Raw genomic sequence first — 22,511 nt, 5'->3', positions numbered from 1 at the left:
ATTATTAATGCTGAGTTCTTGTTAACTCTCTTTGGCCTTTTTCTGGTCACTTGTTTGGCATGTAGCCCTGGCTAGCCTGACCCCCCTGCCTTCACTTACCACACTCAGCTAGTTTCATTTTAAAATGAGTGATTAACATTGCAACCTATAAGATGCATGAGAAAATGATTTGTATTTATAACTGTTATTATACAAAATTAATTTCCTAACCGAGCTTCTATTGATACAGTTTTAGTGAGCAGGCTGGGGAATGTCACTCAGCTGTTGACACAGTGCTTGCCTGGCACGCACAGAGCCCCTCATGAACCTCATGGTGGACACCTATAATCCCAGCAGGTTCAGGCAGGAGGGTCAGAACTTCAAGGTCATCCTCAGCTACACAGGGAGCTGTAGACCAACCTGAGCTAGAGACCCTGTCTCAAAAGGGGGAAAGGGTCATCTTGAGTGCTGAATGCAAAACTATAATGTGATCTTGGGTTTCTCACTACAGGTATTTTTCAGGACCTCTAGAGCTCACAGATCTGATGGGGCATCTTGAGTTTATATTTCAGGCCCTCACATTTGCCTGTATTGGTTTACATTGGCCATATATCTTAGTACTGTGCTTTAGAAAGGAGTGTTTGCATTAGCATTTACATTAGCTTCTCAGACTCTTATACCTGAAAGAAACACCGTGAAGTAGGAAAGTGTTTATTTTAGCATATGGTGGTTCAGGCTGTGCTTGAACTTCATGGCAGGAGGAGGTGTATGTGGCAGAGAGGAAAGTAGAAAGTGGGGAGAATACTGGAAGGGATCCTTGAAGATGAGCCTGGTGGGTGACTTACTTCCCATCACTAGGCGCCTCCCTCCTCCTCTCCCAGCATCTTTCAGCCAGAGCCTGTGTGTGATCTAACCATCTCCGGGAACATCACACATGGCCGCCCCGCTGTGCGCCTTGGTACTCTTAGGTGGAAGGTCAAGATTAATCTGCACACTGTTCTTGTTCCCAGAGAGCCAGTCACAGTGCACACAGGAGACCTGGAGGACCCGTCTCGCTGCTTCACGTTCACGTCCGCAGGTGAGCTCTCAGTGAGGTCTGCAGAGGTACCTCACTCCCCAGGCGACAAAGCCAAAGTCAGTGCTGCAGGCTTAAGCCCCCACTAACTCTGCCTTCACTTCCTCCAACCTCTGTTCAGTCACTCTGTTTTACCCACTTTGAACTGCTTGTGAACCTGATAGATGTCTCCCTGGTGGGGCTCTGGCACCTGCAGTGCCACCAACACTGCCAACAACCTCATCCTCTCTGAAGCTGTGTTCAAATGGCACTTTCCTGGCAACCATTCCCTCACACCATTAAGAAATGCCAACTGTCCCACCCTGCCCAGTCCCCGTACCTCTTCTGCTCATGGCACACACGGTACACAGCATCCTCTAACGTCCCATGTAACTTACTAGTTTCTACTGTTACTGTATGCCACAGCCTGGGAAATAAAGCTCCCCAGTCTTTGGTTTCTTGATACACCCTGGGCATTTAGAGCCTTCCTGACACTAAGCAGGCACTGAATAAATGCTTGTTGACTGGCTAGAATAAAAAGGGGGAATCATGGGCTGGAGAGATGGCTCAGCCGTTGAAGGCTAGGCTTACAACCACATATATAAAACGGGAAAATAGTGGCTCTCCACACCACTTCTAGTGAATTACAAAGTGATTTCCATAAAAACAGCTTCTGAGAGGAAGAGTCAGAGAGACTGAAAGAGCAGACTCTGCTAAAAAGTCGCAAAAGACTCAAAATGGGAAAGAAAAACAAAAATGTTACAGAGAATGACTTACATCATATCCAGAGAACAAATTACTGAAAGCAAATTTAACTAGGAAGAAAAATCATGGAGAGTATGTTAGAAACAGTTAATATAGTTCAACTTGCAGAAGAGAAAAGTAGTTGGGAAAGAATAAAAATGACAGTTATTCAATAAAGACATGGTTATAAGTCCAGCCAGTACTAATGTAAATAGGGAAAATTAAATATAAAGTGAGAAGCACTTCATGTGTATAAGCTAAAACCAATGCAGTCCGTGCTCTTATGTGTATGTGTGTGCAGGTGCACATTTGTGTGTGTGCAGGTGCACACGTGTGTATGTGTGTTGAGATCTGAGGTCAGCCTTGAGAATCACTCCCAGGATGCCGTCGTCTTGCTTTCTGAGACAGAGCTTTTCGTTGCCTGGAGCTTACACATTAGGCCGGCCGGCAGCCAGTGGCCCCCAGGCAGTCGTCTTTATCTGCAGCACCAGTGCTGGCATTTCAAGCTTATGCCACCCAACTCAGGCACTCTTGTCAGCATAACAAAGATTTTACCAACTGACCTATGGTCTCCAACTCATTGTCATTATTGTTTTAATGATTAGTCAGGACAGGAGAGTGATACTCTTGCCTTACTAGGTTACTGTAAATGAGATTCTGCACACCGTAGAAGATTCTAACCGCATTCGGCATCCTTCCAGCTTTCACACAGGTGGTGCTCTGCAGACCCATTATAAATATAATCATAGTTGCTATGTCTTAGCTTTCTATTTCTCTGATAAAGTGTGGTTACTGAAAGCAACTTGGAGAAGAAAGGATTTCTTTGGCTTACAGTTCTGCAATACAGTCCATCATCAGAGGAAGTCAGGCAGGAACCTGGAGGCAGGAGCTGAAGCCAAGACCATGGGTTTATGCTCACCAGCTCACTGGCTTTATCCTCACGGTTTGTTCACCCTGCTTTCTTATACAACCCAACATGAGGGCTGACATCACACACAGTGAGCTGGGCCCTCCCACATCAATCGTCAATCAAGAAAATGCACCACAGGCTAGCCCACAGGTAAAGCTGATGGAGGCATTTTCTCAGCTGTGGCTCCTTCCTCCCAGATGATTCTAGCTTGTGTCAAGCTGACAAAAACCAACAGGATAGGGTTTTGTTTATTTCTTTGTTTTTGTTTTTCGAGACAGGGATTCTTGATATAGCCCTGGCTGTCCTAGAACTCGCTATGTAGACCAGACTGGCCTTAAATCACCACGATCCACTTGTTTCTGCCTCCTGAGCACTCAGATTAAAGGTATGTGCCACCATGCCTGGCTTAGGACAGGCTACTGTATTTTTCTGTTCAATTAATATCCACTTTGATATGCTGGTATTTCGATACTTAACTTTCCAACTAGCATAATTTTACTTAATGCTTTCAATGTATATTTGAGGGTGATAAATTTTCTCAGTTCCTGAAACTATGTATTTTTTTCTCGTTTTGAGGGACTATTGAGTATAGAATTCCAGGTTAGGTTTTCTTTTACCACACTTTAAAAAAAAAGATTTACTTATTTATTTATTATCTATGTATATAGTGCTCTGCCTGCATGTGCACCTGCACACTACAAGAGGGCACCAGATCTCATTACAGATGGCTGTGAGCCACCATGTGGTTGCTGGGAATTGAACTCAGGACCTCTAGAAGAGCAGCCAGGGCTCTTAATCTCTGAGCCATCTCTCCAGCCCGTTCACCACACTTGTAATGTGGGTAACTTCCCCCACTTAAGGTTTCTCTGTATCTACTAAGAAGTCAGCTGTAACATTAACTGATGCCTGTTTAAATGCAGTATGCCTTTCCCCTCCTGTCTGGTAGCTGTGATATTTTTGCCTTTTGTTTGCTTGTTTGTTTTAACAGTTCTTAGCCACATGTCCGTTTTCCCTCTCTGAGTAGAGCACATCTCGAGTTTGAATCTATGGAAGTCTCTGCCTGACTGCTCATTGTCTGGTCCCCTGTGTATCAGTCTCCACTATTTGGACTTTGTCTCTTGGCTTTCTACCATGTCATCTTTTCTCCTTATATACTCGGTTTTTCTTATGTGATACTTTGTGAGAAATGTTACAGAGTGAGATTGCCTTCTTTTAGACAAAACTTATTTAGTTGTTGTTGTTGTAGCTAGCTAAGAGCATTTGATAGACCCAAGGCAGTTTGATCAAATCGGCAGTGGACTTGATGTGAAGCGAGGCCTCTGCATCTCAGCGCTCTCCACGTTCTCACCCTAAGCCAGGCCTGTCCAGAGGAACAAAACCACAGGATGTGTCTGTAACTATAGACTGCCGTACATTCTGTAACTATAGACTGCCGTACATGGTCAGGGTGGCTGTCCTACAAAGGCCATCTGCAAACTAGCAGGGGAGAACTGGAGAACTGGTGCTTAGCTAAGGATCTTGAAGTTTCAGCGGCGGGGGGGTGGGGGGGTGGGGGGGGGAACCAGGCTGCCGCAGTGGGCGGCTGAAGCTGGAGGCTTGCTGAGAGTCACTGTTGAGTTTATACTCACGGTGACTGTCCATGCTGGGCACTGATTGTCACGCCCTCCCGCCGGCAGGAACGACGCAGACACCAGGATCCTTCTCAATCGCGCTTTATTGGAAGCGCCCTTGAAGCTGAAGCGAAAGACCCCAAATGCCTGCGAGCACGCCGTTTAAATACTGTCTGCACGTGGCGTGTCAAAGTCTCATTGGTTACATTTGGATGCCTCATTAGCATGCCTCATTAGCATGCCTCATTAGCATGTCCCATTAGCATGCCCGCAGTCGGGAGGGCTGTGTTGGAGTGCTTCATTTGCATACCCCTGTTCGGGAGGGGTGCATTGAGAGGGCTTATGTCTGCACTTGCGCGGGAGCGTTAACGGTTGCCACCAAGTGGTAACAGTCGCTGCCATTATCGGGTGTGGCCGCACCTTACAACTGATGTCCCCAGGTGATGGCAGTATCAAAATTAAGTCCCTCCTGGAAGAAGTAAGCTAGTGGCCACGGACGAGCTCCTGTACCACTTCTTGTTCCAGGCTGGACTTAGCCTGTTGACAGTGCTACCCACATATAAGGTGGGTCTCCCCCAATCCACCTTGCTTATGTAAATGCCACTTGTCTCTGGAAACCCCCTCATAAACAATCTAGGAATGTGCTCTACCAGTTTTCTAGATGTCTCTCCATCTAAGCCATCACCTGAGGGCACTCCTGTCATTGCTAGCATTTACTTGTGAAAGGTATGACTTTTTTTATAAGAGCAGTACACTTTTTTTTAAAACTAATTCTCTTTTTACTTTGTACTTACAATTTTAGCAAGTCCATCTGTGAAAATTTCAACTTCTCGTTCATTCAATTCTCCTAAGAAGTCTCCAGTTCACTCCCGCCTGACCAGTTCTGCCGAGGAGTCAATAGGCTCCACACCACAGTATCGGTCCAGCAAGCCCCTCCATTCGCCCGATTCTGCAAAAGGTAAGAGTGAGCTGATGGTGTTGATGGTGCTGAGTGATCTCTTACACCAGGGGCTTGTGGGATTCTGCACGCTCCTCTTAGGTGCAGCCTGCAGTTGGTTCTGTAAGTGATGTGCTGTTTAAATTAAACAGCTATTATGTATACATACTCATGCCTTAGTATAATAAAAGTGTGAATACTATATAGAAATAGATCTCTACTCTTGTCTGGCATGAACAGTGAACCTTTTTTCTGTTTTGTTTTGCTTTTTTTCTTAATAATACTTTGTATCTAAGTGCTGAGACTTTCCACTCTTTTTTTTTTTTTAAGATTTATTTATTATGTATACAATATTCTGCCTGTAGGTCAGAAGAGGGCACCAGATCTCATTATAGATGGTTGTAAACCACCTTGTGGTTGCTGGGAATTGAACTCAGGACCTTTTGAAGAGCAGCCAGTGCTCTTAACCTCTGAGCCATCTCTCCAGCCCCCCGAGACTTTCCACTCTTATTTAGTTAAAACATGGCTTTCTTTCAGCCAGCGCCTTTGAAACTGTAGGTGTCTAGTTAAAAATCATCAAAAAAATTAAGTTCCGTTTTTGTTTATAAAAATAAATTTAAAAACCAATATGGTTTGTAGTAAGTGCCTTAGAATATGTGAGTTACATATATTGTGAATTGGACTTGAAATGTTTTTCCTTCTATACAGCAGTGACTAAAACCAGCCTGGCATTCTGTGGCATCATCCCCATTGATAAGGCATTAGCCACACAAGGTGTTCTGTCATTGGCAAAACATCTTAGTCCGGATCCTTAAAAAGTACAAAAATCAGAACCTAATCACATTTGAGTACATTTTATTGTTTACTATTTTGTGCATTATACCCTCTATCTTTTGTATCTAAGCTCTTTGTGTTGTCTCATCATTCAGGAGACACAGAAAAGAGCTCTCTGAAGTCCGAGGCCTGGTCTCCATAGTAAACTCCAAGCTGCCCATGGCTACATAGTGATACCCTGTCCATGGCTGCAGAGTGACACCCTGTCCATGGCTACATAGTGACACCCTGTCCATGGCTACATAGTGATACCCTGTCCATGGCTACATAGTGATACCCTGTCCATGGCTGCAGAGTGACACCCTGTCCATGGCTACATAGTGACACCCTGTCCATGGCTACATAGTGACACCCTGTCCATGGCTACATAGTGATACCCTGACCATTGCTGCAGAATGACACCTTGTCGGTGACTACAGAGTCCGTCCATAGCTAGCAACTGATAGCCTCCTATGACTTCATCGCCTGTCCCTGGCTGTGTAGTGATACCCTGTCTCAAAGAAAGCAAACAAACCACAAGTAAGTGTAAAGAATCAGCTAGCTGACCTGCCAAGAGTGATTGCTAGAGGAGGGGGCATTGCCTGTAACATCACACAGTAATACAACATTTCCTCCATTTTCAGGATTATTTCTGTTCAGATATCCCTAAGCTATTGTCTTTCATCCTTTTGAATTGAAAAACTTTCAGACAATTATCTTTAATGCTATAATTACAACAAAAAGGGTATTTGGAGATAAAAAAAAAATCAAGTCAGCAAAAGTGCTTTCAAAATTATTCATCTAGTCAAGATTGAGATTAAAATTCAACTCTTCCATTTGCTAACCAAGTATTTTCAGAAATTGACAACTTACTAGAGACAGCAGGCCTTCGTCACATCATAGGGTCACCGTTCTGTGTCAGCATCCATACAATTTCCCACCATGTAGACCATCAGACCTCAGGTGACAGTTTCACAGTGAAGCATGTGCCAGTATCTGAATTAGATCCTTCTCCCCCACCCCCCAGTTAGGGACTCCTCGGGCTTGATGTAGAGCTGACTCATACAGCGCGTCACTAATGTCTTCTCATGAGTCCATGTTTTAATATGATGTTGAATAATAGTAAGTCAAATTGACTTGAAAAAAACTCAAATAAACTAGTGCTGCTGCATTTAAATGGGAAACTTTTTCATTTTAAAACTGTTTTAAAGTTTTCATAAGAAACATTGTTTAACATGTAATGTGAAAATTTATAAAAGAAATAATGAATAGACTTTTAATATCACATCTAAGCAATTTTCTAATAGATCCACAGTCTCCGTCACCAGAAACAACAGGAAAAACATGCCGAAAACTGCAGAACAGACTGGAAAGCTTGCAATCCCTTGTAGAAGATTTGCAGCTGAAGAACCAAGGTACACAGCGCAGAGGGCCCCGCGGCCGGGGTTAGCTCAGTGACAGGGTCCCCGTGGCTGGGGTTAGCTCAGTGACAGGGTCCCCGCGGCTGGGGTTAGCCCAGTGACAGGGTCCCCGCGGCTGGGGTTAGCTCAGTGACAGGGTCCCCGTGGCCGGGGTTAGCCCAGTGACAGGGTCCGGGCAGCCGGGGTTAGCTCAGTGACAGGGTCCCCGCGGCTGGGGTTAGCCCAGTGACAGGGTCCCCAGTACAGGAGGAAACGCACAAAAAGATACGCGCACGCGTACACACATGCACCCACGTCCAGGAAGTGGTTCTCTAGCAACACGCACGGATAGAGTAAATGTAAGCATGCTTATAATAGGCTGTGCTGGCGTTCATTAGGCAACTTGCACCCATGTGCAGCCCCTGGACTCAGCACTGCCCTTCACAGCCACAGGGGAGTGTGGGCGCTGTTGTTATTGTCATAAGAAAATAAAAACATAAGACACCACAGTCAGTCCTGTGTCCCATAGTGAACAGTAGAGCCATGACTTGAGCCCTGCGATCCCTGACACCAAAGCCCATACATATCCTTTCAACTCCCGGAGGTTACCTCACATTGTGGGAAAGAAAGTCTCAAGTAAGTGTGTTAGCCCCAGCTGGCCCTAAGCAGTAAGAAAGCATTTTGCTTTTAGCTTATCGAATCTTTTTTAATTAGTTTGAGAATTTCATACAGTTTATTGTGATCATACTTACCCTTCCCTACCAGACCCCCCTCCCTGCCCTCCCCACCCACCTTTGTGTCTTTGTTTTTTAACCCATAAGACACAGTTGGTACTATCTGTATTGTTGTGAGTTGGTTTTTGTTTTGGGGGTTGTTTTTTTGTTTTGTTTTGTTTTTTGGCTCCTCTTATACCCACTCTTTGATGTATATTTTTGATCTATATTATGCCATCCTATTGTCATCTAGTTGGAAGACATGTGGCATCTGTTTAGTAAGACAGTGCCTTGGACTAGATGCAGTGCCTGGGGGGATGGCGCTTGAAGTTCTGGATGGTTTTAGAGGGCTTTGGCAGAATTTATCAAAATTTAAAGTAGAGGTCTGTAGATGCAGCTTGGTGCTAGGACATTGCCTAGCATGTACAAGACTATGGGTTGAGTTCCCAGCAAAACCAAAAGCCAAAACCATTGTGTGCACGCACGCATGCGCACAGAGCAGTCCTCTCTAACTGCTTTCAGTACTGACTGACCCTGGAGATTGCAGGAAGGGAGGCTTTCCTCTGCTACCCTCTCAAGGCGCTAAATTATGCTCTTTTTATCTCACTCATGCTGCTAATCGGAGGCTGTTTCGTTTATTCACCACGGCAGCCTTTATGAAAGTACTGCATTGAATGACGTCTTAGGCACCTCTGGGCTCAGTGTGTGAAGGGATTTATAACCTCACTTGACTTTACAATCTAACTTTGTTTTATTGATATTTTTAGCAATGTCTTCAATGATCAGAAATCAAGAAAAGAGGATTCAGAAAGTGAAAGACCAGGAAAAAATGTTACTAAAATGATGCATTGCTTGCCTGCTCTTTATAGAGGGCTGATGCCTGATTAATTGTGGTGTTACTTTTAACTAATTAGTGCCCTGTGGACTTTTTTCTTTTTATGTGATATTTAATAAAAGATACCCTGTCCTGTAAACTCTATTTTGAAATAAACTTCTCGAATGCTCTTACAGTAAAACATCAAACACTACCAGCTAGTTTTGAAAGTATTCATAAATTACAATATATTAATTTATGCTAATTCTATCATTGATATAATTGTTTTAAATTATTTCACTGTCTTTGAGATTATAGAGTACTTTTTTTCAGCTTAAACAAATTCAGAGTTCTGGGGGGGAAACATGTTCATATAGTGTTAAGGGGTTCAGTGCCAAGAACAGAAGGACAAACTCCAGCATGCTGGACAAACACCAGCCTTGTGGCGACCTTGAATCATTGTTTGTTCTGTCAATATCAGTAACCAACAAAACTTTGGTGCCCCCAATCAAAACTTTTAGAATCTCTCCTCTTGCATAAAACTAAAGAAAGAAAATACTTTGTTACTCTTTAACAAATGAGTAGATAACGTCTACATTGGATTAATACAGTCTACCTTAATTAAATTTTAATAAATCAGGAATATTTGTATGCAAACCAAATCTAATGAGACAAGGACAACAGACACTTAAGTGTTTCACTTGTGCCTAACCATTAGAGATAATGTGGCAGGAGTGAACTTGCCCAGAAAATGTTTTCTTCCATTCCCTAGTACACAGTTGTCATGGAGACACGGCTGCCTAGCTGGAGGCCATGTGCAATCTCAAGTCTCTCACCTCCAGCAGTCAGGTCAAAGTTGTCATACTTTGTGGTTTTTCTTAAGTTATTTCCCTCCCACAGGCTGGATGCAGAGGGTGGTTGGACCCTTAGGGTGGTGACATCACAGGGCAGAAGGGGTTGTCTTAGGAGACTAAACAGAGGGGAGCTGCTGACTGATACAGGGGCAAGAAAGCTGTGTGGTGCTGCTGCCTTCTTACATGGACGACCTGCTCCAGCAGCCAGCAGGGGCCGTGACCCAGCAGGCCGTGAGTGGCGAGGAGGCTGTCCATGCTTTCTCAGGGGAACTTCGCGCTGCTCTCAATAACAAAGCTATCACTAACACGCCCAACTTCAAATGACGGTTAAAACAGATGTGTGTTTAACTATAAATAATAGATTTATATATACATATTATACATATGTATATGTACTGTTTCTTAAATCAACGGGCTTTAGTAAAAGATTAGCTTTTATTTCATTGAGTAACTATAAATAGAATTCTAGACACTTATTTAAATTGGTTTACTTCATAGGGATGCTTGAGCATTGTGACATAATGGCCAGTAGACCTCTTTCTGAGATATGTAAGCACAAGGTGTGAATTTCATCTCAAAGTGCTGTGGGCCCAAAGCTTGCAAACAGCATGCCAGGCCCTCTGTAACGCGGCCTCCAACTGCAGCTGTGCTCTTGTCAGCAGAGGCCATCCTGGCCAGTATTAACACCGTTTTGTCAATAGATGTTGTACTGTTGTACTACGACTGTTGGAACACATAAAAACTCATTTTATCTGAGCACTTAGAAGGTAGAAGTAGGAAAATTAAAGGTTAAAGGTCATCCTTAAGCTATATAGCAAGTTCCAGGCCAATTTGAGCTACCTCAGAACCACAAAGCTAGGACACAGCTCAGTTGCGTGTGCTTGCCTGGCACTGCAAAGAGGCCTATAATCACAGCACTTGAGAAGTAGGGGCAGGGGGTTCAGTTTCAAGGGCATCCTTGGCTACATAGTGATTTTGGAGTAAGCCTGGGCTACAAACAAAAAATAAACAAACAAAAAACCATGCCTCAAAAACTTTTCTAAGCAAAGTTTTAAAAAGATACAACTTTCTCCCAAAAAAAATTTTTTTTAACTTTCTCCAAGGAAAAGCACTCACCATATGTCATCTGCTATCATTTTGATATTTGTTTTTCTCTATATATAAAATATACAGTTATTTTTATATCTAGTTACAGTGAAACAAATAATTCAGGCATTTAATAAAGATATGAAAATTCAGGATTTATTATTCAGTTATAACTTAAAGCTTAGTATTTTTTTCTCAGAGCAAAGCTTTTCTTCTGTATCATGGTCCTATGTAGATTTCCGCTCACTGGCAACAGATGGAAAAACTTCTTTAGGGCAGCCAGGTTGAGGCCTGGTAGGAATGGGGTGGGACAGTGAACAGAAGTGATCTGACCAGGCTGCTGTGGGTAAAGGACGGATGCCCCTTTGCTGGAGCCAGACTCAGACCTGTAACTCCCAGGCCTCTCAGCCCAGCCCCACATGCTCTCCTTCCTGCATGAGCCATCAAGACAAAGACATACCGGCTAGCGTCCCACCTATCCTCAGCAGTGAAAAGGGGACAGAAATTAATGGGGAGCCCTTAAGTCTCACTCAGATCCTTACTGGTCACGGTTCCATACGGTGTTAATGTTAAATGTAAACAGTGTTGCTTCAGCTGTATTTAGTGACGTTTACTATAGTCTCCCTACTCTAAGAGCTCCTAAGGGCTCTCTCTACCTTGTACTTGTACTGTTAGTTTCACCTTGCCTATAGTCCATGCCTCAGGCTTACCCAAATCAGCCACCCAGGAATGGCCAGTCTCTCAAGTAATGGTGTGTCTGCACAAACCAGTCAATGCAGCAGGGGGAAAGCCCCAGCTCACAGGAAGCATTCTCTGCATGCATACAGCTTCCTACATTTTGGACAAAAGCCACACTAGCAAATCTGAAAGAACTCTCTGGCTACAATTGGAATCACGCCACCCTTACTTTAAACTTACAGCCTGAGCCTCTTCCACACTCTGCTGCAGCCTCTCGGAGGATGCTCTGCAAACCGAGTCAGTGGATGCCCCACCACCCATGGACCACTTGATCCTCCTGGCCAGTCTGTAGGCGTCTATTGCTACATTCTTCCCAGCGAGTAACTTCCTTGTTCTCTACCAGTACAAACTTCCACTCCACCACTGTGTCTGCGGGCAGGAAGACAGAGTGAGACCACAGCCCGTCCTTGCAGTAGTGGAGTGGCACGTATGCGTTCCATCCCCCAAGGCTCTCGTGGTCCCCAGTCACCGCAATGAACTGCACATCCGTGCTTGTGACGTAGTGCACCTGGAACTGGACGCTGACCTGCTGAGGCTCCAGAGACAGCGCCCTCCCCTCTGCTGCCCAGCCCCTTCCTCCCACAACAGTGCTTCTGCCACTGTCCGTCCCCTGACTTAGGCTTGACCCAGAAGCCTCAAGACTGCCACCCAAACCACCATCCCCCCACGATGAGTGCCTAGACACCACTTCCCAGCCCTCATGGCCTGCCGGATCCGGGCTGCAGGGCTGTGCCAGGCTGGCTGTGTTAGGTCTGTCCCTGAGCAGGCTGCTGGAGGGCAGCTTCTCAGCCGCATGCCCAGCTGCTTTAACAGCTGCTGCTTGTCCTTTGAGGAGTCTCCATTCTGGGTCCTGATTTCTTGACACCTCAGAGTTAGCCTTGGAGTGTGTATCTGGAACCTTCCCATCGGGAACACGCTCTCTGGCATTGCCCCAGTTTGCTCCGACCTTCTGCACCGCCTGTGCTTCCTGCAGGTTACCAAGAGCTTTGGTTTCAGAAATCAATTGCCCGTTGCTTTCTTGAAGATGCTCTACGGAAGGAAGTGTAGGAATGTTAGGTGCTTCACAAAGGAAAACTGGGGAAAGCAATTGCTGCTGTCTTCAGATCTCTCTGCAGTTCAAGTCCCTGTAAAAATCAGGTCCCTGTTTGCACACTCCCAGCACTGGTCTAAGAGCATATGTGCAGAGCCAACAATCAAAAGCATGCCCAGAGTCGCAGTGCACAACGTGAGAGAGAATGAAGTGACAAGCTGCAAAGTCTCCCACAGTCCCGACCATGTTGGCAAGTATCCAAAGTTAAGTCATTTGGCTCCTGACATTAAAAAAAAAAATGCTGTCCGAGAGTTGGGGCAGGAGTTAAGCACCACATAGGCTTTTAGGCTTTTGTGGAACAAAGAACTGCATGGCTGCCCTGCAGCCGAGAGTACACCCGAACTCTCTGGAAGTGAGTGTAGGAGAGGGCCCAGCTCCAGCTAAAAGGCAAGGGCTGAGGCGCAGAACAGTCAGTGTGAGAAATACCAAGGATACGCCTGAAGAGAGTTGAGAGGGGCGCGGCTTGAGGGCAAGGGAATCTCTTCAAACACACATGAGGCTCCCCCAACCCCTACTCACTGTACATACACACATAAAAAACCCTGTTCCTTAAAGTCCGCAATCAAGTCCTCTAAAGACTTGGTTTCTTTCCTGGCTACCTAAACAGCTCTCCTACAGGCACAAACTCCCTAAAACTATAAATAAGCACCGGGTTGGGGGGGGGGGGGAGGAGAAAACTCTTGCTTCATTTTGCCTCTTTTTAAGAATGAGTTTCAAAGTGAGAAGTCAACAAATATTACTCTGAACTCTCAATTTTCAGGAGAAAACAGATGAACCGTTTATCAAAACCCAGCTGTGGGAAAGATTTTCACGTAGGTACAAATGACCACCACTAAAAATAAGTTCTGCTAGGCAGCGGCAGCTGGCAAAGAAGGGCGCGGGAATTTAGGATTTGTGCCAGTGAAGTGAGCAGTGGTTGCCTGTGACAGGGTCTCTAAAATGTAGATTTAAACTTTGATGACAATTCTCATCAGGGTTGGGTTCCCTGGTAGGCCAGCACCCTGGGATATTGTAAGCGGGCGCACAGGCTGCGCACAGCCTCAGTTGCAGTGGCCTTCACGACCCAAGTCTAAGCTGAAATTTACTTTTCTGAAAGAACTGTCCAGATCGTAGGAAGTGAGAGCTCTAGGCTCGCCAGCCCCAAGTTCAGATCTAAGGAGGAGTGTGGGATGTCAGGGTCTGAGACTCAGAAGGATGTCCCTCCCAGCTCCATCAGAGATTGAAGAGAGTTGTGAGATTCCCCCCAAGCCAGCCTCCTGCACTGCGCCAAGCACGGCCAGGCGGAGGAGCCCGCGCCGGCTGGAGACGCAGGAGCTGGGCGCGGCCTCTGGAGGACCCGAGTGGCTTCGCCAGGACAGTACAGCCCCGGAACGCCATGGGGCCTGAGGAGGGTTCAGTCCGGGGTCAGGGAAGCTGGTTCACCAGGACCCACCTGAACAGCTCCAAGTGGCTGTCATTTCCCCTTCCCAGATGAACTTCAAAACACCTGCCTTGTCTGCCCGAGCCCCAGGGAGGAGGAATACCTGGTTTGGAGACCAGCTGCAGCTTGGAAGGTTCCGAGCTCAGGCTGCCACTGCCACCACCACCACCCGGACCGCCTCCCGGAGCCTCAGCCTCCCCTGAAGGCGCGTCCTTCTGCAGCTCCGCACCCCCGTCTTTCCCCGGGGCCCCAGGGTCGCCCCGCAGCAGCCACAGGATAAGAGCTCCCGCCAGACCCCCGCCGACCAGCAGAGCTGACCAGACGGCGCCCATAGCTGAGAGGCTGCAGCAGACGACGACCTCGGACCTGGGCTCTGCTCACCCACGGCCACACCCACCCCGCCCGCCCCAGCCATTTACGGTTCCAAGGCGGCCAGCCCAGCCCAGCCCTCCCCCTCCCCGGCCGCCGCGAACTTTCCCGGCCCCGCCCCCGCCCCGCCCCTCAGCCTAGCTCTTGCCCTAGCCCCTCGCTGCTCCTGGCGGGTCTACCCAGTTGTCCTGCTCCACTCGACCCTACACCAGAAGAGCAGGCTTGCGCATCGCACCGAGCCAGGCTCGGGGCACGCCTGGAGCTCCGAGGCGGTAGAGGGCCCAGAGCCCAGGGCTCTCCCAGGATTGTTAGCACAGACAGGCTTAGAGAAGATGAGGGTCCGGGCGAGGGAGGGTTGGGGGGAGGGGACAAGGCTCAGAGAACCAGTGGAAGCTTCGCTCCCGCCCCGCTGCACTTAGCCTTCCCCAACCTCTACGGAACCATCTACATAAAGGCCCCCCACTTCAACCAACCCTCCTCGAACCTCCTGCACCCTCCTTTTTCAAAAAGAAGGATCCAGACTAGCCTAGAACTCTATATGTATCTCAGGCTGGCCTCAAACTCGAGATACTTAGGCTTCAGCGTCCCAGGTTGCGGGTCACGGGCAAGCATCGACTTGGCGCTCTCCTCCAATCTCATATTGCTGCTTGTGTACACCCACGCAGCTGCACTGGCTGTTGCTCAGGGATGGAGCCCCTACAAGTAAATGTTAATAAAGCAGCGACCCTTTATCAAAGCATCATATATTGAAAGTGTTTTGTGCATGAACTTAAATGAATCCTCACGCAGTCGAAGTCCTATGAAGGAAGAGTTTGACCAATCTGCTGTGCCGATGTGTGGTTAAGGAGCCAGGGCTTTTAATTTCTTTTTTGTTTGTTTGTTTTTGTAGACAGGGTTTCTCTGTGTAGCCTTGGCTGCTCTGGACTCACTTTGTAGACCAGGCTGGCCTCGAACTCGCAGAGATCTGCCTGCCTCTGCCTCCCGAGTGCTGGGATTAAAGTCATGCGCCACCATGCTTGGTTTAGGGCTCTTTTATTTCTTTTCTTTAAACACACACTCCCATATCCCGCTGCTGAGGCCACAGCTGGAAAGCATGTGCCTTGGAGTTAGTTACTGCTAGCGTGGCTCCCTCTGGGAGGGAGGTTAGCTCACAACACAAGGCTCCTTGCTGAGTTCACACAGCATCTCCTGACAGGGACTTCCTGGTGGGCTGCTCCTATCTTGGTGCACGCTGCAACTCCTAAGAGAGGAAGTAGTTAGGTAGAGAACAGAGTAACAAAATGACCTGTGTTTCATTATTAAATTATTTAATATTAGAATGGAATACTGCTATACCCTGATCAGAGAAGTTTCTTCTCGCAGTAGATGGTAGTTAACACAGAGACCCTGAACCGGACCGCTCGGAGAGAAAGAGACACTTTGGAGTACTCAGCCCTAAATGGGATAGACGGCTTTATTAAAGCCCTCTTTCAAGGCTCAGAGATCTAAGTGGAAGAGGAGATAGACATATTCTAAGAGCCAGGGATGGTAGATGAGTCCAAGGAAACAGTGTCTTGCGCTCTCAGAGACTGTGACAGCATGCAGCACCTGCACACTTCAAACCAGAGAAAAGCCGGCACTGAGAGGAGGAAGTGAGCACGAAGTCCCACCCACAACCACGAAGTTGCAATCCATACCTGTTGGGAAGGAAAAATCAGTTATTCCCAGTGGATTGACACTGGGAATGTTGGCCACACCCCAGGAGTAGCTGGTTAACACAGACTCCGTGCTTTGTTTGGGAAGGGGGTGGGGAGGGGAAGATTGTGCACTTTTTGATTTGTTTTGATACTCTTTTGTCTTATTAATTTTCTTTCTTTTTTGTGTTTTTTATTTCGGGTTTTGCTTTTGGTAGGTTTTTTTCTCTTTTCTTTCTTTTCTTTTCTTTTTCTTTTTTTTTTTTTTTTTTGAGAAAGGGGAGGAGGGAGCACATGAGGTTGGGAGGACCTGGGATGAGTTGAGAGAGAGAAAAGAATATGATCAAAATATATTTAAAACTAATTTTAGCTGGGCATGGTGGTGCACGCCTTTAATCCCAGCACTTGAAAGGCAGAGGCAGGCAGATCGCTGTGAGTTCAAGGCCAGTCTGGTCTACAAAGTGAGTCCAGAACAGCCAAGGCTACACAGAGAAACCCTGTGCCCCCCCCAAAAAAAAACAAAAAAAAGACCCTAATTTTAAAAAATTAAGAATTTAAGATCTAAAAATGAAGATAGATGGGTAGGTAGATAGAGAGAGATAGACAAAAGATAGATAAAATAAGGAGAGATAGGCAGGTAATATATAAAAGTCTAATTAGAAGAGAAAGGGGATTTGCCTGAAAAGCATGCCCAAGCCAGCTCACTAAGATGCAGCCATTACTACAAGCCAAACTGAGTGGCAAGCCCCTACAGGATGCCTATCTTCAAACGCGGGGATCCCACTGCAATCAGATCAAGCCTTTGTGGGAGACTCTCCAATGGCTCTGCATCTCACAGCAAAAACCTGTCCCCAGGCCTGGCCCTCTCAGCCACAGTGGTTTTCCCAGTTTACACAGACGGCCACATGCTTCGCAAGCACAGCTCACATTGAGCTCAGTGTGCTCGCTGTCAACTACACTTCATGTCTTTAACTAGAGAGTTGATGGTGACCTTGAGAGACAAAGACTACCCAAACCGCAGCACGGGGCCTTCCATCATAAACCAGTGTCTCCTTGAGTTCTGGGAGCCATTCTAGTAAATCATAAAACCCAAGGAAGAAGCCCCCCAATTCATAACAGTCAACCAGAAGCAGGAAATGCATGGACTTGGGGTTGACCTCTGAAATGGGGGAGTCTTAAGTTGAGCCCTCTTAACTTATGAGTTCAGTACCGGCTTCAGGTAGAGGCTACCAGAACTGAGTTAAGTTGGAGGATGCTGACTGATGCTCATGAGTTGGAGAACTGCTTGGTTTGCAAAGCGTCTCCCTACTTACCAGTTCTCGCCATCTGGAGAGCGGTTTTGGAGAGAAGGGGGTAAGCAGTGTCTTTCCACTGACCTCTGTGTTGTCAACCTCAGTGTCTGTACCCTATTCGGACGGCATTGGTGTACCTCCATCTGCACTCGCCAACTCAACCCTACTCGAAATCTTTCCTAAATCTTGGTGTTGCTCTCCTTGGCTCAGAATTCCACTCAGAACTCCTCAAATTGATATGCCATTCTCTTATTTGAATTCTGAGCATATGAGCTTTCTTAGAGCAAAGCATAAGGCTTTCTCTTATGATACACTTATTTTTGTAACTTGTCTCTTCCTCCTCTTCCTCCTCCTCTTCCTCCTCCTCTTCCTCCTCTTCCTCCTCCTCCTCCTCCTTTAACTCACAAATCCCTTGAGGGTCAGAGCATCTCATTCTTAGTGTTCCACAGAATGCCAAGTCTAGCATCTAATACAGGCTTTTATTGTTGCTTTTTATTGGTGCCTAATTGATGTAATTGATACTGGCCCCTGGCTAAATGCTTCATCAGAATTATCTCCTTCAGAGGCGTGACCTGCTCAAGGTCATCCAGGGGGTGGCTGGCCAGACTAGGATTTGACCCCAGGACCCAGGTTCTGAACTGCGCTAGCTACACCAAATCCTGATTGGCGGTTAAAGCACGTCCGTTCACCTTTCAAGACGTACATTTTTGAAGTGAGTATGTGGAATTGGATGCGTGACATCAGAGTTGCCTTCTGGGAATAGTCCAGCTTGATGCCCAATTGAAGACGGAGCTGTTGCCTTCTCATTCTCCACCCCACCCCACCCCCTCTCTCTCTCCAAGCCCTAGCTCTCTGGGGGGATGTACCACAGCACCTGTGCATTTCTGTCAAACTCTGCGCCTGTGTCTCCACATGACATTTGCCACAGGCAAACCCTCTCGGCAGATCAGTCACGTCGGAGCCTCTCAGCCTCAGGTTTCATAGAAACGTTTTCTAACTGCGACTGTTTGCAAACCTCTGACTCATCCTGACCCCTGGATGGACTCCAGGCTGAGCTGCTCCGTAATGATGAAACCTCCAGAAATGGAGCATCTGTCTGTACTGGGGAAACTAGCCAGCTCACCAAAGAGAGGAAAACGCAAAGCTGGGCTGGCCATGCTGCGTTGAACTGTGGGTCTCATGACCCCTACGTGAAAATGGCAGAAGTGCGAGGCTAAGGGAAGGAAACCCAAGACACTGACACCGTGAGAGTCTCTAACCCAGGAGGCTATTTTGATATAATTATGTGCAATGGAGGACGCTTAGACAAAAGTTACCAGATCACCACAGGCAAGGGCAGAGAGCTGTGTTGTCCACAGGACAAATGATTAATATCCTAATATCCAAGAAACTCTCACACATTGACAAGAAAAGAACACGAGGACACTCTTTTTTTTCACTTCCGGGCTGAGCAGACAGCATGCACCCATAGGCCAAAGGAACAAATAAAAGAGATGCTCAAAACTTACTGGTACTCAGAAAAAAGCAAGTTCAAAGGTCCTGTTGGTTTCTATCCCCCAAAGAAAATATTAGTGAGAAGATAAAGTGTGGCTCCTGGGAAAGTTAGCCGTTGCAGTCAGAAACCTCACGTGAAATGAACAGCACATGCACCCTGACACCCATCTCTTATCAGCATGCATCACCTGCAGGCCACCTGGCTACACACAGAGGAGAAAGGGACTCTATGAAATGTATCAGAGACTTAGAAAACGCTGTGAGTGTGCCACAAGGTGTCCAGAGTCCCACACAGGAAGCTCCTCACAATGCTGGATCAATATCAGGAGTAGTAAACAGGAGAGACTATCAAAATTAATGCAGGCGAATGTCCAGAAGGCTTGGGGCTGTCTCTTGCTCTTCTGCAGTGTTGGGCCATAGACCCAAGGCCTTGTGTATGCAAGGTAAGTGCCTGAACACTGAACCACAAACCCATCCTGCTTGCCCTGTGCATTGGGAAAGAGGATGTCGCTTCTTTTCTTTTGTGCTTATACCATAAACAACACAGACAACCTCTGTGATCAGATATGTGGGACTTCCCTCATATCCACCAAGCAAGGTATTCTTCAGCGAAACCAGCTGTGCTTCCTCAAATTCAGCTCAACTCTGACAGGATCTCCCTGGAGACATTATCAGTTCCACAGATGAGGGGCCTGGTCCCCAAGACTGTACCCATTCGCCATGTTGGATACTATTCACAAGCCTGGGATAGCGTCACCTGTGTCTGTAACTGACCAGCTATGAATCAGGGTTCCAGGACTAAGACCACGGCTCAGTGAACAGTGTGGGCTTAACACTGTGAGGCCTGGATTCTGTCCCAAGTACCCACAGTGCAACTTGAATTTACAGCTTCTCCAGAGCACGTTATGTGAAGATAGAGCATTGTCTGAGAAAGGCCGAGTCCCCAGTGGTGGTGTGGGAACATACAGGAAGATGCAGATGGTTTGAAGTGTCCTCAACTCTCATCCCATGGGACTACGCCACTCAGATGCCACAGCAAGACTAACTAGTTCTTTGAGCCAGATGCTTCTTGAAAGAGCATCCGCTGTCGTGCTATGTCGTGCTAAGACCATGCTGCCCAACTGTAGGCTCCTCATAGGCAAGGCCTAAGTGTGGCAGAAAGAGTGAGACAGGATGATGTGAGGCCCCTCCTGACGATGGTCTCCGTGCTGAGCTGCCAGAACGTCTGTCTTTAAGCTGGGCTCGAAGGTTTCCTTACTTCAGCCTTCATTCTTCCGGGAATCGGACTCACATCTTAGTCTGGTGGCTCCCCACCACCTTTTCACGATCCCCCTGGTATATTATTCTCTTTGGTCTCAGGTTATTTATATCGGCTTCACCTGCATGCTGGGAATACTGTATGATGGTGTGCTGCTTGCTTTTTCCACTTGGATTTTGGAGGCCAGATTTACACCAGCTCTTAGCCCAAAAGGCTGTGAAGTGGTGAGGAGGCCAAGTTTAGATATGCTGCCTCAGCTTATTACCTCAGGAGTCTGAGAAGGAGCCAAGTCTGAGCCCAGCATGTCACTCAAGAAGGCATCCAAGCCCTCTGAGCCCATGGAGCCGGCGTGCTTGAAGCTTCTGCAGCAGGCAGGGCTCTTAATAGAACTTCAACAAGTCCGGAAAAGATCCTAGCTCGGGCACTCGGTGTTCCGCAGCTGAGCCACAAATCCGGTGGCATAAAACTGTTCTCTTGGCTTCTTGCTAGGCAGTAGTTAAACATGGCAGGCGGATCCTGAGACAGTTGGTAGCCATGTGACAGGTGGCCCCCATTACCCAGGGGTGATCTGATCCACCAAGCCTGGATGTCAGCTAACCTTTGGTACGTGTGAGTGATGTGCCAGGGTCTGTTTTAAGCACTTGTAATGTTTCCCTAATCCTTGCCACATCACTGGAGGTGGAACCGCAGTTATTATAAGCACTCCTATTAGAGATGAGATGACTAGAGGAGACAGGACAAGCAATTCGTCTCTGAGCATTTAGCTGGTAAGTGCCAGCTCATTCAGTTTCCTAAGTGCCAGGCCCTGAGCTGCAAAGTTCCACCTTTAATTACGTCATCACCTTTAATTACATCAAGGACTCCGGGAAGAGTTCTAGTCAGGACTGGGCTTGAGCAGAGACAGAAGACACAAGCAATTGCACAGTGTGCTCTTCCTACCACACTACGATGCCTTCCACAGCCTACTCTTCTCCCCTCATGGGATACTCTCTAAGTCCAACTGACTGAAAAGCCAACACAATCTGATGTTAGCTGCTGCACATTACAGCCCAATTCAAGGGTGGCACCGAAAAGCAGGACAGGAATTTTCTAGAATTGTAAGCATTTTGCCCTTCTATGACTTGGATGTTCCCGATAAAACTGTATTTTTAAATTGAAGTTCCGTGGTGAGGTTTTAAGAAGATAGAAACAGAACCAGACTAGAATTCAGAGGCGGGACATTTGAGTGTTGAATGAGGTCATGAAACTGGGGCCCTAATCCAACGGTTCCATGGATTTATTAGAAAACAGGCCTGAGCTATGCCATCTTGGGATTCTGCAAAGTTCTCACTATTGAGAAGGACTTCGTGAGATACGGCCATGGGATCTTGAACTCTCAGCCTGCAGACCATGAGCTGTGCCAATGGATTATGATACAACTATCTCTTGGGCTGGAGAGATACCTTAGAGCTTAAGAGCACTGGCTGCTCTTCCAAAGGTCCTGAGTTCAATTCCCAGCAACTACATGGAGGCTCACAACCATCTATAATGAGATCTTGTGTCCTCTTCTGGTGTGTAGGTGTACATGCAGGCAGAACACTGTATACATAGTAAATAAATCTTAAAAAAAAAAAAAAACTCTTAGCTTCTAAGACTGGGACTTGTGCTGAGCCTATCATCCAGAGTTAAGGGCACCTTGAGGTCACAGAAGACTTAGGCTGCCATCCTTCTGTGTCCTCAGCCTGTTTAATCTGCCTTTAAGAGAATGGCATAACAACCAACCTTACTTGCCCTGGATTTCCCATGGAATCAGTTTTTCCTGACAAAGCTGATGCACACATGCTATCCTATGTATTCATCCATGCCCCTCACCCAGAGCAATGCATGTGTGTTTGCATGTGTATCATTTCCTGAAAACAGCAAAAATGCAGGTTGAAAGCAATCTTATAAAATCAATACCCAGCGGAAATCTTGAAGACAACATTCAGATATTACTTGATAAACAACGGAGTTTGTAGCACTGTCTGTTACCTGGCCACTTAGGGGGCAGTTGTGGAAGTGACGTAATCTCCTGTAAAACCCCATTAAAGACTCAGTAAAGGGTCCCTCATTCCTTCCATATTTTCCATGCTGTCCAATAAACAGAGCAAAGTCCTCTATTACAGACAGACCCAGACAGACACCGAGACAGACTGAGAAGCAACAGATTTGGACTCACATTATGGGCAGAGAAGATGGAAGACAGGGCACACAGAGAATTCACATCTGAGTTCGTCATGGCTAA

At 46.7% G+C, this 22,511-nt stretch overlaps 2 protein-coding genes across 13 annotated transcripts in view; one reads left to right on the top strand and one right to left on the bottom strand.

Moving 5' to 3' along the window:
* CCDC158 (coiled-coil domain containing 158) overlaps nt 1-22,511 on the top strand; it is a 71,187-nt gene extending 48,676 nt beyond the window's left edge. For 4 of the 12 annotated variants that reach the window (XM_084759916.1, XM_084759915.1, XM_084759917.1 and 1 more), the window contains 4 exons: nt 990-1,057; nt 5,100-5,255; nt 7,363-7,462; nt 8,928-9,173. In XM_084759916.1, the coding sequence (XP_084616042.1) occupies nt 990-1,057; nt 5,100-5,255; nt 7,363-7,462; nt 8,928-9,048 (445 nt within the window). In that variant the 3' untranslated portion in view covers nt 9,049-9,173. Of the gene's footprint in view, nt 1-989; nt 1,058-5,099; nt 5,256-7,354; nt 7,463-8,927; nt 9,175-22,392 lie in introns of those variants that run through there. The other 8 variants (XM_084759909.1, XM_084759911.1, XM_084759918.1 and 5 more) reach the window with 5 other exon arrangements.
* Nucleotides 11,047-14,540, bottom strand: STBD1 (starch binding domain 1). The gene is made up of 2 exons (XM_084759547.1): nt 14,266-14,540; nt 11,047-12,681 (listed from the first exon to the last, which is right to left on the bottom strand). Exons 1-2 carry the CDS (start codon nt 14,492-14,494, stop codon nt 11,891-11,893), a joined length of 1,020 nt encoding a protein of 339 aa, XP_084615673.1. The 5' UTR covers nt 14,495-14,540; the 3' UTR covers nt 11,047-11,890.

Source organism: Acomys minous (genome assembly GCF_964271855.1).
Source record: "Acomys minous genome assembly, chromosome: 15".
Classification (NCBI taxonomy): domain Eukaryota; kingdom Metazoa; phylum Chordata; class Mammalia; order Rodentia; family Muridae; genus Acomys; species Acomys minous.
This window is presented reverse-complemented; position numbering and strand designations above follow the sequence as displayed.